Below are 15,562 nucleotides of genomic sequence, written 5' to 3'. Positions count from 1 at the left end.
AACAATATCCTTCTGCCCTTTGCAATGGTCACAACCTTTCCCAATCAACACCTTCGAAAGAGTCACAGCTCATCATCATTTCTGCCCTTCAAGAGAGTCGCAACCATTCACAATTAGTAATTACCACCCTTTGAAATAGTTACAACCCGTCATCATTTCCGCCCTTTGAGAAATTCACAACCTTTCATAATTACCATCCTTTGAATGAGTTACATCCCTTCATTATTGCTGCTCTTTTGAAAGAGTCACTTCCTTATTTTCTTCCCATTACTTTCTTCTTCAACTAATCCTTCTTTAATTCATATGCCTGCTCATTCTCCCTTCTTGCATATCCCCTTTCAAATGAACTCTCCTCACTTTTATATCTTATGTTGAGGGAGTCGCAATTCTTCATTGCATATTCCTTGACCTTTCATTAAACTTAATTAGCTTGTAATTATATTGAATTACATTTTATTATTATTTATTTATTTTTATATTTTAATTTTATATTATTTATTATGAAATTCTATTTCATAGCAGGGAAATTACAAGTTTGTAGTAGCTCAGCTGAATGTTTTGTTCAGTTTTGTTTCTTTGACATGCATACATTCTTATATGTGTTTACGGACATTCCTTTTAAGTCCCTTCTAAGAGTATTTTCCCCTTCTTTGTTGGTTTTGTAGTATCCCTAGAGACCAACTAAGGGGCTATCATGATATTTCTTGATGATCCTGTCCTTTATTTTAGAATTGGAAACCATGAATACCCCATTCTTGTACAGGATCAGCTCTTCTACTACTTTGTATTCTTCATTGGGCATATTTCCTTCTAGAATATTATAAGCATGTGGGTTCTTAACATATTCAGCAATGATGTCATTCTTCCAATCAGTTGCAATGCTCATCATGGAGTACAAATGGTTTGTCCCAATAGTGCATCTTCTACAACATTGTTTTTCCCTTTCGCATATTCAAAAAAGTCAAAGGCATGTATCTTGCTTACCCGTTTTTGCTGCCATCACTTAGGTCCTGTCAATAAATAAGGAATCTCAAGCTGTTATAATCAGTTTTCACATGAAACTTCCTGTAAACCAAATATTGTCTTATCGTGGTCAAGGCATACATGATGGCTAACATATCTTCATCATATGTGCAATAGTGTCTCTAGGCTTCAGTGTGTTTTCAGCTTTCAAATGCAATTGAGAGTTTGTCTTGGATAAGTACTCCTCCAATGGTTTCCCTAGAATAATCCATTGTAATTGAAAAGGTAACGTAAAATTGGGAATGGCTATGATGGGGCACAAGCTCATTGCCTCTTTTAGTTTCTCAAAAGCCCATGAGCCTCTTCATTCCGCACAAGGGCCCCCTTTTGGTAAAGTTTGTGAGCAGAGAAGCTAATTTAGAAAAACACTTTAATAATCTTTAATTGTAACTGCATAATCCCACAAAACCCTGTAGATGTGTTAAGGTTCTTAGTTGTGGTAATTCCTTAATGGCTTTGATTTTCTCTTCATTCATGCGCACTCCTTGTACATTGATTCTATGACCAAGGTAAGGAATTTCTTCTAGCCCAAACTCATTTTTAAGGTTTTTAGAAAGTCTCAGCCGATGTATAGCCAACATGTTGTAACCCTAAAGTGGCAAAAATACTTGTATAAAAGGGCTTAGGGTCAAGTATTGTTTCATTATGTGTGATGTGAAAATTGCTTCTTGCGGCGATATTGAGTTGTAAGGGATTACGGATTGTAATCAGGTTGTAATCATTGGATCATAATAATATTGGACTTGTTGTTTGGTGGACATAACCCAGGGATTCGATGAACCAAGTTAAATTTTGGTGTCTTGTGTTCTCTTCCATACGTTTCAATATTTTTTGATATTGTTTTATATTTGCATGTAATTGTTATTTCTGTCTGTGGTTTAATCCTAACAAGTGGTATCAGAGCGAGGTTGTTTTTCAATTCTCCTCTACAAGAAAGTCTCACGGTTGAGTGAGAGTCTCACTATTGAGTGAGAGTCTCACTATTGAGTGAGAGCGATAGCAGACGGGGGTAAGCTGAAGGTTGACAAATTTAATGGGCAAAACTTTCAATTATGGAAGATGCAAATGGAGGACTATCTTTATTAGAAGGATTTATTGAAGTCGTTGGAAGGAAAAACAAAGAAACATGGAACTATGACAGATGAGGACTAGGAGATTTTAGACAGAAAGGCACTTGGAATATTCGGTTATGTTTGGCACTGTCGATGACATTTAATATTACAAAAGCGAAGATGACAGAAGAGTTGATGGAAACCCTAACAAAATTGTATGAAAAGCCCTCTGTTTCAAATAAGGTATTTCTCATGAAGTGGTTATTTAATATGAAGATGGCAGAAGGTGGATCTATTGCAGAGCATTTAAATGAGTTTAATAATGTTACTAGTCAATTATCTTTTGTGGGTATTAATTTTAATAAAGAAATTAAAGCTCTCTTGATTTTGTGTTCTTTGCCTGAAAGTTGGAATAGCTATGAGTAATTCTGTTTTTGGATCTAATACCCTAAAATATGATGATGTAATTGGTGTTATTTTGAGTGAGGAAACTCGTAGGAAAACATTAGGTGGATCCACATCAGGAAGTGCTTTGAACGCACAAAGCAGAGGCAGAACGACTAAGAGGAAATAATTCCAAAAATCGTGGGAAATCAAGAAGAAAGTCAAAGGGGAAGAGGTCTTAATCCAAAGGATCGAGAGATTGCTGGTACAGTGGGAAACCAAGGCAAAAGAAGAAAGATTGTTGCACTCGAAAGAACAATGAACAAGATAAACAGAAGGGAACAAGGAGGCAAATGTGGTAAGTAACAAATCTAAAGATGATGTTTTGCTTCTTTCTCTAAAAAGTGTTGTTGATTCATGGGTTTTAGATTCTGGTGCTTCATTTCATGCTACTCCTAATAGAGGTTATTTTATTGATTATTTCCAAGGGGATTTTGGGCTTGTTTATTTGGGGGATAATGAACAATGTCAGATTGTTGGAAAGGGAAAAGTTAAGATTAAGTTGTGGAATGGGAATCATTGGCTACTACACGAGGTAAGACATGTTCCAAGGCTGGGTGGGAATTTAATTTTAGCAGGGCAACTCGGTAATGAGGGTTGTGTAGTTATTTTTAATGATAAAAATTGGAAGGTTTCAAAAAGTTCCCTTGTAGTAGCAAAAAGTGTGAAAGTAGGCACCTTATATCTTTGTACAAGTCATATTGTTTCTTCTACTTTGATTATTTCAAAGAAAAATAAATGTTCAGGAACAGTCGCCGCAGTTGAGCAAGGAGAACAAATTGTTGTTGTAGATTCTGATACAGTGTTCTATCACAACAGACTTGGGCACATGAGTGAGAAAGGTACGGAAGTACTTCATTCAAAGAAAGTTTTACCAAGTTTGAAATGTGTTAATATGGATTTTTGTGAAAATTGTGTGTATGTTACTAGTCAATTATCTTTTGTGAGTATTAATTTTAATAAAAAAATTAAGGCTCTCTTGATTTTGTGTTTTTTGCCTAAAAGTTGGAATCGCTTGGTAATGGTTGTGAGTAATTTTGTTTCTGGATCTAATACCCTAAAATATGATGATGTAATTGGTGTTATTTTGAGTGAGAAAACTCGTAAGAAAACCTCAAGTGGATCTACATCAGGAAGTGTTTTGAACGCACAAAGCAAAGGCTGAATGACTGAGAGAGGAAATAATTCCGAAAATCATGGGAAATCAAGAAAAAAAGTCAAAGAGAAGAGGTCTTAATCCAGAGGACCGAGAGATTGCTGGTACAATGGGAAACCAGGGCATAAGAAGAAAGATTGTTGGACTCGAAAGAACAATGAAGGAGATAAACCAGAAAGGAACAAGGAGGTAAATGTGGTAATTAACAAATCTGAAGAGGATGCTTTGCTTCTTACTCTAAAAAGTGTTGATGATTCATAGGTTTTAGATTCTGGTGCTTCATTTCATGCTACACCTCATAGAGGTTATTTTATTGATTATGTCCAAGGAGATTTTGGGCTTGTTTATTTGAGGGATAATGAACCCTATCAGATTGTTGGAAAGGGAAAAGCTAAGATTAAGTTGCAGAATGGAGATCATTGGCTACTACATGAGGTAAGACATGTTCCAAGGCTGGGTAGGAATTTAATTTCAACAGGGTAATTTGATGATGAGAGTTGTGTAGTTACTTTTAATGATAAAAATTGGAAGGTTCAAAAAGTTTCCTTGTAGTAGCAAAAGGTGTGAAAGTAGGCACCTTATATCTTTGTACAAGTCATATTGTTCCTTCTACTTTAATTGTTTCAAAGAAAAATGAATGTTCAATAACAGTTGCTGCAGTTGAGCAAGGAGAATAAATTGTTGTTGTAGATTCTGATACAATATTCTGGCACAACAGACTTGGGCACGAGTGAGAAAGGTATGAAAGTACTTTCATTTAAAGAAAGTTTTAGCAAGTCTGAAATGTGTTAACATGGATTTCTGTGAAAATTGTGTGTATAGAAAACAAAAGAGAGGGAGTTTTGTAAAGATTGGGAAGGAAAACAAAAGTGAGAGATTAGAGCTTGTGCATACAAATGTATGGGGACCAGCTCAAGTATCTTCTCTTGGTGGCTCTCATTATCATGTTACATATATTGATGATGCAACTAGAAAAGTATGGATTTATTTCCTTCGAGAAAAATCTGATGTATTTCAAACTTTTAAGAAATGAAAATGTTTGGTTGAAAATGAGACTAGTAAAAAATTAAAATGTCTCAGATCTGATAATGGTGGTGAGTATTGCAATCATAAATTTGAAGATTATTGCTCCACTAATGGTATTCGTAGATAGAAAACTATTCCAAGGACTCCATAGGAAAATGGAGTCGTTGAACGCATGAACAAAACTATAATGGAGCGTACACGAAGTATGAGGTTGCATGCAAGGTTGCCCTTAAACATGTGGGCAGAGGCTATCAATATTGTTGTATATTTGATTAATAGAAGTCCCTCTACTCCTTTGGGTCTGGTATTCCAGAGGAAGCACGGACTGGTAAGAAAGTGAGTTATTCTTTTCTCAAAACCTTCAGTTGTGAAGCATTTTCACATGTTGATTTTAAAAATATAACCAAGTTGGAAGCTAAGTCAAAAAAATGTATATTTGTTGGATATGGCATTAATGAATTTGGTTATAGGCTTTGGGATTTTCAAAAATCATAAAATTGTAAGAAGCAGGGATATCATATTCAATGAGAAAGTGTTGTATAAAGATCTATTGCACCAACATGAGAAGAAAGAAGATGATTATGTAATGTTCGATGATACTCCAAAAGCTGGTGTTTCAGCAATTCCTCATGATCTGCAACAACCGCAACAACAAATACCACACACCCCAGTGAATGTTAGACAGTCAACAAAGCTAAGTAGACCTCCAAAAAGATTTTCTCCTTCCTTGTATTTTATTTTACTTACTAATACTGGTGAACATGAATGTTATGATGAAGCTGTAAAGGGGGATACAAAGATTCAGTGGGAGTCTACAATGAAAGAAGAAATGGATTCTTTGTTCAACAATAAGACATGGGATTTATGCAAGTTTCTTGGAGGTAAAAGCGCTTTACACAATAAATGGTTTATGGGTTGAAAGAAGAGGATGGAGGTAAGAAAAGATTTTAAGTCAGGCTAGTTGTAAAAGGATTTGCACAGAAAAAGGGCATTGATTTTGATGAGATATTCTCTCCTGTTGTAAAAATGACTTCTATTTGCACTGTTTTAAGTATTGTGGCTACTGAAGATTTGCATTTAGAGCAGCTTGATGTTAAAACAGCCTTCCTTCATGGTGATTTGGATGAATAGATATATATGGCACATCCACAGGGATTTGAGGTCAAAGGTAAGGAGAACTTAGTGTGCAGATTATATGAAAGTTTATATGGCCTAAAGCAAGCACCTCGGCAATGGTATCTGAAATTTGACATTTTATGCATGAGCATGGATACGGTAGGTGTCATTCAAATCATTGTGATTACTTTAAGAGGTTGGATGATGACAACTACATTATTTTATGTTTATATGTTGATGATATGCTTGTAGTTGGATCTAACATAGATCACATTAAGGGGTTAAAGGAACAGTTAGCACATTCATTTGCTATGAAGGATTTGGGGGCAACAAAACAAATCCTTGGAATAAAGATTTGCAGAGATAGGAAGAACAAGAAATTGACATTTTCTCAAAGTAATTATATTGCGAAGGTGTTGCAACGTTTATCTAGGGAGAATGCTAAAGCTATCAGCATACTTTTACTTGGTCATTTGAAGGTGACTAAGGAGATGTGTCCAAAGACACAAGAGGAGGATAAGATGTCCAAGGTACCTTATGCTTCAGCTATAGGAAGCTTGATGAATGCTATGGTATGTACAAGACCAGATATTGCACATACAGTGAGAGTTGTTATCAGGTATATGAGTCATCCAGGAATTGAGCATTGGAATGCAGTCAAATGGATTCTCAGAAATTTGAGAGGAACATCCAATAAGTGTTTACACTTCGGGGGCTCTACTACTGACTTACAAGGCTATCTTGACTCAAATTTGGCAAGGGATATTAATACCAAGTGGAGTACCATAGGTTATGTATTTACTGTTGGTGGGGCAGCAATGAGTTGGGTTTCTAGGTTGCAGAAGGTGAACGCTTTATCCACTACAGAGGCAGAGTATGTTGCTGTTACAGAGGTAGCTAAGGAGATGATATGGCTCCAATTTTTCCTTGAATAATTATGACAACCTCAGAAGGATAATTATTTGTTTACAGATAGTCAGAGTGTCATTCATCTTGCAAAGAATTTTGCTCTGCATTCAAAGACAAAACATATACAGTTTTGGTACCATTTCATTCGGTCAGTTTTGGATGATGGATAGTTAAAGCTAGACAAGATACATATAAATGACAATACAACGGATATGTTTATGAAGGTAGTGACAAGGGAGAAGTTGAACTTCTCTTCAGCTTTGGTTGGTCTTCTAGACTAAACAGAATAGAAGAACAGCAGAGTCCAAGGTGATTTAATCCAGTGGGAGCCCCATGTGGTAGCAGTATTGCTATAGGATCAATCTTCAAGTGGGAGATTGTTGTTTAGTGTGGACCCTAATCAGTCCCCAAGTGGGAGATTGTTAGTTTGTCGTGACCGATCAAGGAAGTATTGTACATCATAATTCTTTGAAAATAAATTGGGTCGTGGCCGGCATATGGCCGACATGTTGTAGCCCTAAAGTGGCAAAAAATACTTGTATAAAAGGGCTTAGGGTTAGGTATTGTTTCATTATGTGTAATGCAAAAATTGCTTCTTGCAGCAGTATTGAGCTGTAAGGGATTACGAATTGTAATCAGGTTGTAATCACTAGATCGTAATAATATTGGACTTGTTGTTTGGTGGATGTAGCTCAAGGATTTAGTGAACCATGTTAAATCTTGGTGTCTTGTGTTCTCTTCTGTGCAATTCAATATTTTCTGATATTGTTTATATTTGCATGTAATTGTTGTTTTCGTCTATGGTTTAATCCTAACAGACTTCCTCAATATTTTGAAGATGTTCTTGCCATGTCATGTTGTAGATAAGGATGCAGTTGAAGATAGAAACCTCCTTAGTTGTTTTAAAAAAATAAGGTTCATGCACGATTTCTATATTACAAAAGCATTATTAATGCCAAAAGGTAGGACCAAGAATTCAAAATACCATGACACCTAAAATTTGTCTTTGGAATATATTCTCTCTTCATTCTTATTCGGTGATATCCGAATTGTAGATCAATCATGGAGGAGTATTGTGCTTCATGGAGTTCATTAATTAATTCATCAATTCTTGGAATGAGATAGCATATTTTATTGTCTTCTTTTTAAAGGCCCTAGGGTCTATGCATATTCCCATAATGTCATATTTTTTCTTTACCAACACTACTAAAAAGCAAAAGGGCTAGAGCATGACAATCTAATTTGATTTCCTCTTCGAATTTTCAAGGGCATCTAAAACGATGGTGAAACAGGCTACGATCCTCCTTCCAATTGGATCATGAGTTCAAATCCTCTCTTTATGGGTAGTTCAATGGACAAATCATTGAACATTTTCTTATGTCTAGCTGAAATAGGTCGGACATCAATGTGAATTTTCTTGTTTCAAGTAGAAATATTGTTGTTAATCATGCATTATGTGCCCATGTCTAAAGATCATCTCTATTCTTTTGGATAAAACTACTTTTGAGGACACGTCGAGTAACCCCCTCAAAGTAACTTCTTGTCCTTTATGTTGCAAACAAATTTCCAAATTCGGGAGGTCAAAAATGAATCGTTCAATCGTCTCAAGGAGTGTACCCAATGAGTACCCAATATCAAATCGACATGTGACATTACCACATAAAAATCCTCTTTGATGGGATGTTTCCCTAGGGTGATTTCTAGTCGAGGAATTATCTTGGTGCATTGAGCTATAGCTCTAGAAACTAGGACCACTGTAAAACTCTTGAGGTCCTTAGTTTTCAATTTCAACTTTTCAACTAGACCTTCATTGATAAAGTAGTGGGATGCCCTATTATCCACAAGGGCAATTACTTTTCTTCCCTTTTGAGTAATCTTGATTCAAAATGGTTGGTAGTTTAGAGATCCAGAAAATGGTAGCTATGGTTCTAGAAGCTCTTCATCTTCTTCACCTCTTCTTCTCAACTAGGATTTTCTTCCTCCTCTTCCCATACTTCTTTGGTGAAAAATGCCTCCATATGGTGTGCTAGACTCTCATTTTCGCACTTGTGCCTTGGTCTCCATTCTTCCTTGCATCTAAAGCACAAATTTAAATCTTCTCGTTGTCTTTTCAAATATGTCTCGGTTCCCTTTTTTCCTTGAACTTGAGGCATAATCCCCTTTTTGGAGCATTCCCTCATTTCTTTATAATGTATAAAAGGTTTCTCCCTTTTCTCCTTTTTACAAAAAGGTTTGGTACGAGTATTTGACAATTGACTCTTTGCTCGATACTTGTCCTCTTTAGGTGTGATGTAGATTTAGTACCTTTGAATTGCTTCCTTATCTGATGTATAGTTAAGGGCATTTACCAAGACCAAAATAGAGTCTTTTAATTCTTTAACAAACAAGCAGGCTAAAATATTTTGGTATACTTATGGTACCAATAATAAAAGTCTTTGGAACTCAGTGATATTTTCTACGATTCCTTGATGCCTTAGTAATGTAAGTTTGGTCAAATCTTTGGATGAGCTCTTGGGTTAACTCATTGTAGGTTGTTATGTGTTGGTGCTCTTGCGTAATAAGGGCTTGGTGCCACCAACCATGGGATGTCCCCTCTAGGTGGAGTACAGCAGATTTTATGTTATTTTCTTTTGTCATGGGGCCAAGTGCAATGTAGGCATCAACTTTTGGACCCAAGAACACATTGCATGAAGAGCGTAATCTTCCTAATCTTCTCCTTTTAAGTATTTGTCAAGTTCCTCTTTTATTTGGAATTTCATATCTTAATATGACAATAATCTCTAAAGTATACATCCTTCTTCATTTCGAGTTCCACTCTTGAGCATGCTTTTGCAAGTTCTTCCACATTATTTATACTTTTGTCTTCCTATCTTATTCTTCCCCTTCAAATCTTTGTCAAATTGCTCTTTTAATTGGAATTTCATATCTTAATATCACAATAATCTCTAACAGATACATCCTCCTTCATTCAAGATCCACTCTTGAGTATGCTTTTGCAAGTTCTTCCACATTAATTATACTTTGATTGTTTGCTTCTTCCTCCACCATGCCTTCTTCCCTGGGTAGAACAAAGGGTGTTGATGGTCTAGGGGTTGATACCCTTAGGTTGTCATTTCTAAAGTGGTTGGAGTGGTTATCCCTCCCATTGTACTAGTTGGGCCTAGAATTAGTGTTGTTAACATTTTATATTGCTTGGTGGAAAACTTTGGTCATTCTCTCATTTTGCTCTATTGAAGTTTCAATGAGGGTCCTCAATTCATTTCCCATCAAGTTCGCATATCTTCTTGTGGCTGTAAGATTATTGGTGGAAGCAAGTTTCCTTCTTTCTTTTTCTATGGCCCTTTGAGCCCCTTAGGTTGTATAACTATCTTTCACAGGATAGCATGAAAGATGCTTTGATACCAATTATAATGTTCCCCATTAGGTCTTAACTCTAAGTTGCCCTAGAATTCCCATATAAGGTATAGATTATGTTTAAAAATGATAGCCATCATTATGGAGGATAAATATAAGTAATTCCACAATATTATAAATACAACCCTACACATTAATAGAATTAATAAAATGTACAAGTAGGATCCTCTTAAGATCTTCCTCAATAACTTATCCACATTATGAAGTGTTGTGGGGTTTGCATGAGGCGGGTCAGGCTTATCCATCAATCCCAAAAGCACAAAGAGACGCCTGCAAATTGGCCCCCCAGTCCCACTACTCAACAGGATTGTTAAGCTACTTTCATTCCTTGTATGTAACATATCCCCCCTCCATGATGGGATGGCATAATGGTTCCAAGCATAGTTGGAAAACTCGCCAAAGGCAAAAACTCGCCAAGGCCCCCAAAAGTTTAATCAAGAAAAACTCGGCAATTTAAAAAAAAAACTCGGAAACCTAAAAAACCGCTGAAATTTAATTAAAAATACATTTATTTTGCAAAATTTAATGAGAAGATGCATCTACTAAGTTAATTAAAGACAATACAAAAGAAACAAACAGAGTTTAGATATATATAAATGCATAGTGCGTACAAAATTGCATTCTCATGCAGAATGCTCATGGTAGGAAGCAAAATAGTAAATAGTTTCAATCTGTCAAACTAGAAGTAAATACTAAAAGTCTAAATACATCAATACAATGTCAATGACTCAATCACATCTTCCTCTTTCCACTTGCACTAGCAGGAAAGCGAGGGGGTCTAGTCCTAGAAGAAGTGCCCCGCACTGGGATAGGGCGTGAGTTGCGTGACTATGAACTCTGTGGCTGTGCCCCCTCGCTCAACGTCCCTACTGATTGGCTCGGCATCCTAGATATCTCCTCCTAATGGTAATGCCTGATCCTCGCCTGAATCATCCTCGTCCTCGTCCTCATCCTCATCCTCAATGTCATCCATAGTGAACTGAAAATCAACGTTAGCCTCCCCCTCCATGGCCTGCCTCTCCAAATCAGCGATCTCATTTGGTGCAAACAATGGACCTGGCTCCTATGCTATCCAATCAAAATAAGGATCTATCTCATCTAGATCAAGTAGACCAAGTAGTTCTAAGAGTTGTGCCTTTTTTATGCGCAACTTAAGATTATAGTGAACATAAACAAGGTCATTAAGCCGTTTTTGAGTCATTTTGTTTCTTTTCTTTGTGTGGATGGACTCAAATAAGCTCCAATTGTGCTCACAATGGGATGAGCTACAAGGTTGGGATAGGAATCTGAGAGCAAATTTCCTTAAACTGGGGGTATTGCCACCCCAACTTGCCCACCAAGCATCTGCAAAACAAAATAAAAAAAGTTATAAAGCAATAAAAAAACTAATCAAAAGCACAACTTATCAATTAGCAAAAGTTTTAAAGTTTGACGCTTTACCTGGTGCTTGAGTAAATCTTGCTCTCTTTGCTAGCATAGAAGAGAACAAAGGACCTCTCGATTCCACATAGATTTGTTGTTCGGTCACAATAAAGTCTCTCTCCTCTTCACTTGATATCATTCTCTCAATGCATTTAGAGAGACCTTCCATGACCTCTCCATTAGGATCTGAGTAGGAATCATCAGCCCTAAAACAAATAGAAAATGATATCAAGTCTTACTACACAACCTTAAAAAGTAAAGTAAAATAAAGTCTTAGTGAAATCCCAACTTCAAGGACAATCAATTATCATGATTCATAGTACCTGAATTTGGGATTGAGGAAGTAGCCTACTGCATGAATAGGTTGGTGGAGCATATTGTTCCACCTCCTATCAATCATTTCCCAAATGGGGTCAAATCTGAGACTGTCCCCATGATAGTAACTTCTAACAACCTCTTTCGCCCTATCCATGGCCTCATAAAGACCTCCCGTTGGGGATTGTTGCCCATCACATATGCACAAGACTAGAACCAGAGGCAGAGACATCTACATTTGAAATTTGAAAAATACAAATTAGTTAATAACATAGTAAGTTATGAATTGATAATGAAACTTGAATAAACTAAAAATATAATGTTTTGATTTTTGAAGTTACCTCCACAATCCCCTTAGCCTTTGCAAAAAAGCTATCATCAAAGACTATCTGTGCCACAGCCTCTCCTTCGGGCTTCTTTGAGTAAGGTGAAGCAACCCAATCAGCACACACAAACATTTGCTTCAAAGCCAATATGTGTTCAATAATACTTTGCAACGTCAAGAAGACCGTTGCAAACCTTTTCATAGCAGGTCTCATCAAATCTTTGCCTTTAGTGGCTTTTCTCATCAAACTGAGAACCCATGGGTGATTATAGATATATTTCGTGACTCGCCTAGCATCTTCCACAATTGGACTCACCCAATCAAGTTTTCCTATGTCCTCCAAAAGAAGGTCAAGGACATGTGCTACACAAGGTGACCAAAAAAGTGTGGGATGCCTCTCTTGCAGGATTCTACCTAAAAAATTAGCAAAAAATCAATAATCAGTAACAAACTTTCCATATTTAGTATTTACAAATTACATCAAATATAAATTGAATAATACCATAGCATTACATTTATGATTCATATTGATTTGAATATAAAAAATTAAATTTACCTGCTGCCACATATGCTACTGCATTATCTGTGATTATTTGCACCACATTCTCTATTCCCACCTCCATGACAACATTCTCCAACATTAAAGCCAATGTGGCTGCATTTTTCACTTTGTTGGAGGCATCGACAGATTTCCAAAACACCACATCACCTTTGCAAGCAACCAAGAAATTAATAATGGTTCTACTTCTTCCATCTGTCCACCCATCAGATAAAATGGTGCAGCCATACTTCTTCCACTCTTTCTTTTGGTCTTCTATCAATAATGTTGCCCTACCAACTGCTTTGTCAAGCAACCTACAAAATTTAGGTGTAATATTAAATAAAGTGTAAGTGTTAGTAAAAAATAGGAAATAAGTTATAACAATTAAGATTTAAAATATAAAAATGAACTAAAGTGAATCACAATTATTTACAATTACTAAAATTTAAATAGTAAAATACTAACCTTCCACTCATATCCTTGCGATTAGGCGGCTTGTACCCTTTGCCTGATATTGTTATTGCATTGACCATATTGACCCAATAGGGACTATCAGCGGCATTCATTGAGATATTGTTGAAAAATCAAAAATCAAATGCTGCAATATCAGTTTGCTCATGCACCTCCTTAAACCATGCAATGCCCTCTAATGATGGTTGTGCTCCAAGTGTGTTCCTGGCACAAAATAAACCCCTATCCCTGATGGGGATCCGGATGGTGATGAAGAAGTAGGAGATGTAGAAGAAGTGGAACTAGTAAAAGAGAAATTTTGTTTGCGGATCTATAGGCCACGAAGAGATCCTGGTATGTTCTCAAGTGCTTCTTCTTCCTCTTGCATATCAAAAGGAGCTCCTTCAGATTCAGCTATGGCTGCCCTCATAGCTAATTTTGCCCTCCCCCTATTCAATTTTTTCTCTTCAGCAACTGCAAGTAGGGCATTGATGAATCTTTTTTCTTCATCAGTTACCTTGAGACAAGGATTTGAATCATGTTTCTTTATGCCTGCAAGGTGGTATTTGAGGCAGTTTATGCCTCCAGAAATAATTCTCTCACATGGAATGCATATGACTTTCCCAACATCATTTGGAGCTTCATAGGCAAACCGCCATGTCTTATCTCGCATTTTTAGGCCGAGTGCCTATATATCCAGAAGGGCATGGTGTTTGTGGCCACTCTTCTTGCGGATTTGTCATTTTTTTTAATGCTTGACCGCTGCCCTACACATAAATTTATTGAAAAATGAATAAACAAAGTTAGAACTTAGAAGCTAGGGTTTCAAATGATTCAAACTTCAAACTTCAAACTTCAACCATATCCTTAGCAAACAACAAACTTCAACCATATCCTTAGCAAACAACAAACTTCAACCATATCCTTAGAAGCTATTGGGTTTCAAATGATTCAAAATGATTCAAACTTCAAACTTCAAACTTCAAACTTCAACCATATCCTTAGAAGCTAGGGTTTCAAATGATTCAAAAAGATTTTAAATGATTTGAAAACATTTACAAACAACAACAAAAACAAAAAAACATTTGTTATAAAACTATAAAAAGTTTTCAAACTATGATAAGATGAACATACTTGGAAAGAAATTTGTCTTCTAAAATCGGTTAGAATCCTCTACAATCCACTCAAATTCGCCATGAATCACTTGCAATCAGCGAAGAATGCCTCCAAACCTTCTTCTCTTCACTCCTCAAGGCTCTAAACAATGCAAATACAAGAAAGAATGAGAAAAAACACACTCACTGCCGCTTTAACCCGTCATAGGCCACAGGCAAAACCTTCACCAGTAAATCGCGAGTTTTTAATAAAGACTCACCAAGTTTTTGCCGATTACTCGACAAGTTTTTACTAGACTACTGAGTTTTTAAATCGGCGAGTTAACTGGTGAAAAACTCACCGAGCTAGGAAACTCGGCAAGTTTTAAAAACTCGCCGAGTACTCGGCGAGTTTTCCATCTATGGTTCCAAGTCTTAATGGAATCTCATCACCATAATGCGTACTTCATTACTGACTATGCATATGTTAAAGGCAATGGAATATTTACGAATATCAAAGGAAGAAATATAACAAACCAAACAATTCATTATGCTTCATACCAAACTATCAGATAAGTATATTAACTACAGATCGTGGTTCGCATATGCTGACTTAACAGTTTCTATTTTAATAAATGCTGATCAATCTGATTCTTTTCTTCGATGATTCTCTCCATGGTCCGTGTGCAGTATATATATCTTCCAATGTAGATGAGAAGGTGTGTCCCTTCCTCATCATCCTTTCCAAATGTACTGACTCTTCATAAGGATATCTGATCAATATTATACTATCTTCTTTATTGAAATGCTACCCTTATTGCTCTTACTTTCCCTTGATTATATTTTTATTACAATCAGGCTTAGTTAACCATTGTTTCTCATTAGATTGTAGTCTTTAGATTAAAATTACTGGTTATTGTCCTTTATAGTATTTGATTAATTCTTTTACTGTCGAGGTCATGACATTTAGGTAGTGGGCACAAAAAAGGTTTGAAGTTAGTGTAATCTAATAGGAATTCAAATACTTCGTCAATTTTATTTTATTAGTTATCCTGGAAAAGGATGGTATTCTATGTGATATCAGATATGTGCAGATTTCATTTAACTTGGCAAACTACACTTACAAGGCATTTGGTAATCTTTAAAATGGTTTATAAATGTGGCATACAAATCTTAAGTGAACAGTTCCTTCACATTGACAGGTTGCGTTTCATATCAAAAGCAAATTTCAGATACTGTTAAAAAAGCGAATGATGATAATCTCTGCAAAGCCAA

General features: G+C 36.2%; 1 protein-coding gene across 1 annotated transcript; it reads right to left on the bottom strand.

Moving 5' to 3' along the window:
* Window positions 1-10,708: 10,708 nt before the first annotated feature.
* LOC149537886 (uncharacterized) lies at window positions 10,709-15,556 on the bottom strand. Its single transcript, XM_089799278.1, has 7 exons — window positions 14,328-15,556; window positions 13,209-13,960; window positions 12,759-13,057; window positions 12,219-12,616; window positions 11,886-12,109; window positions 11,581-11,768; window positions 10,709-11,484 (listed from the first exon to the last, which is right to left on the bottom strand). Exons 2-7 carry the CDS (start codon window positions 13,307-13,309, stop codon window positions 11,204-11,206), a joined length of 1,491 nt encoding a protein of 496 aa, XP_089655404.1. The 5' UTR covers window positions 13,310-13,960; window positions 14,328-15,556; the 3' UTR covers window positions 10,709-11,203.
* Window positions 15,557-15,562: the final 6 nt, after the last annotated feature.

Source organism: Cupressus sempervirens, chromosome 9 (assembly GCF_028749045.1).
Source record: "Cupressus sempervirens isolate cs-2001-9-10 chromosome 9, ASM2874904v1, whole genome shotgun sequence".
NCBI classification, from domain to species: domain Eukaryota; kingdom Viridiplantae; phylum Streptophyta; class Pinopsida; order Cupressales; family Cupressaceae; genus Cupressus; species Cupressus sempervirens.
This window is presented reverse-complemented; position numbering and strand designations above follow the sequence as displayed.

Coding starts and splice junctions, on each gene's coding strand:
- LOC149537886 (XM_089799278.1), bottom strand. CDS start 13,309: ATGAATGCCGCTGATAGTCCCTATTGGGTCAATATGGTCAATGCAATA. Junction 12,617..12,758: donor AGTAGCATATGTGGCAGCAG/GTAAATTTAATT, acceptor CTAATTTTTTAG/GTAGAATCCTGCAAGAGAGG. Junction 11,769..11,885: donor TTCCTCAATCCCAAATTCAG/GTACTATGAATC, acceptor TATTTGTTTTAG/GGCTGATGATTCCTACTCAG.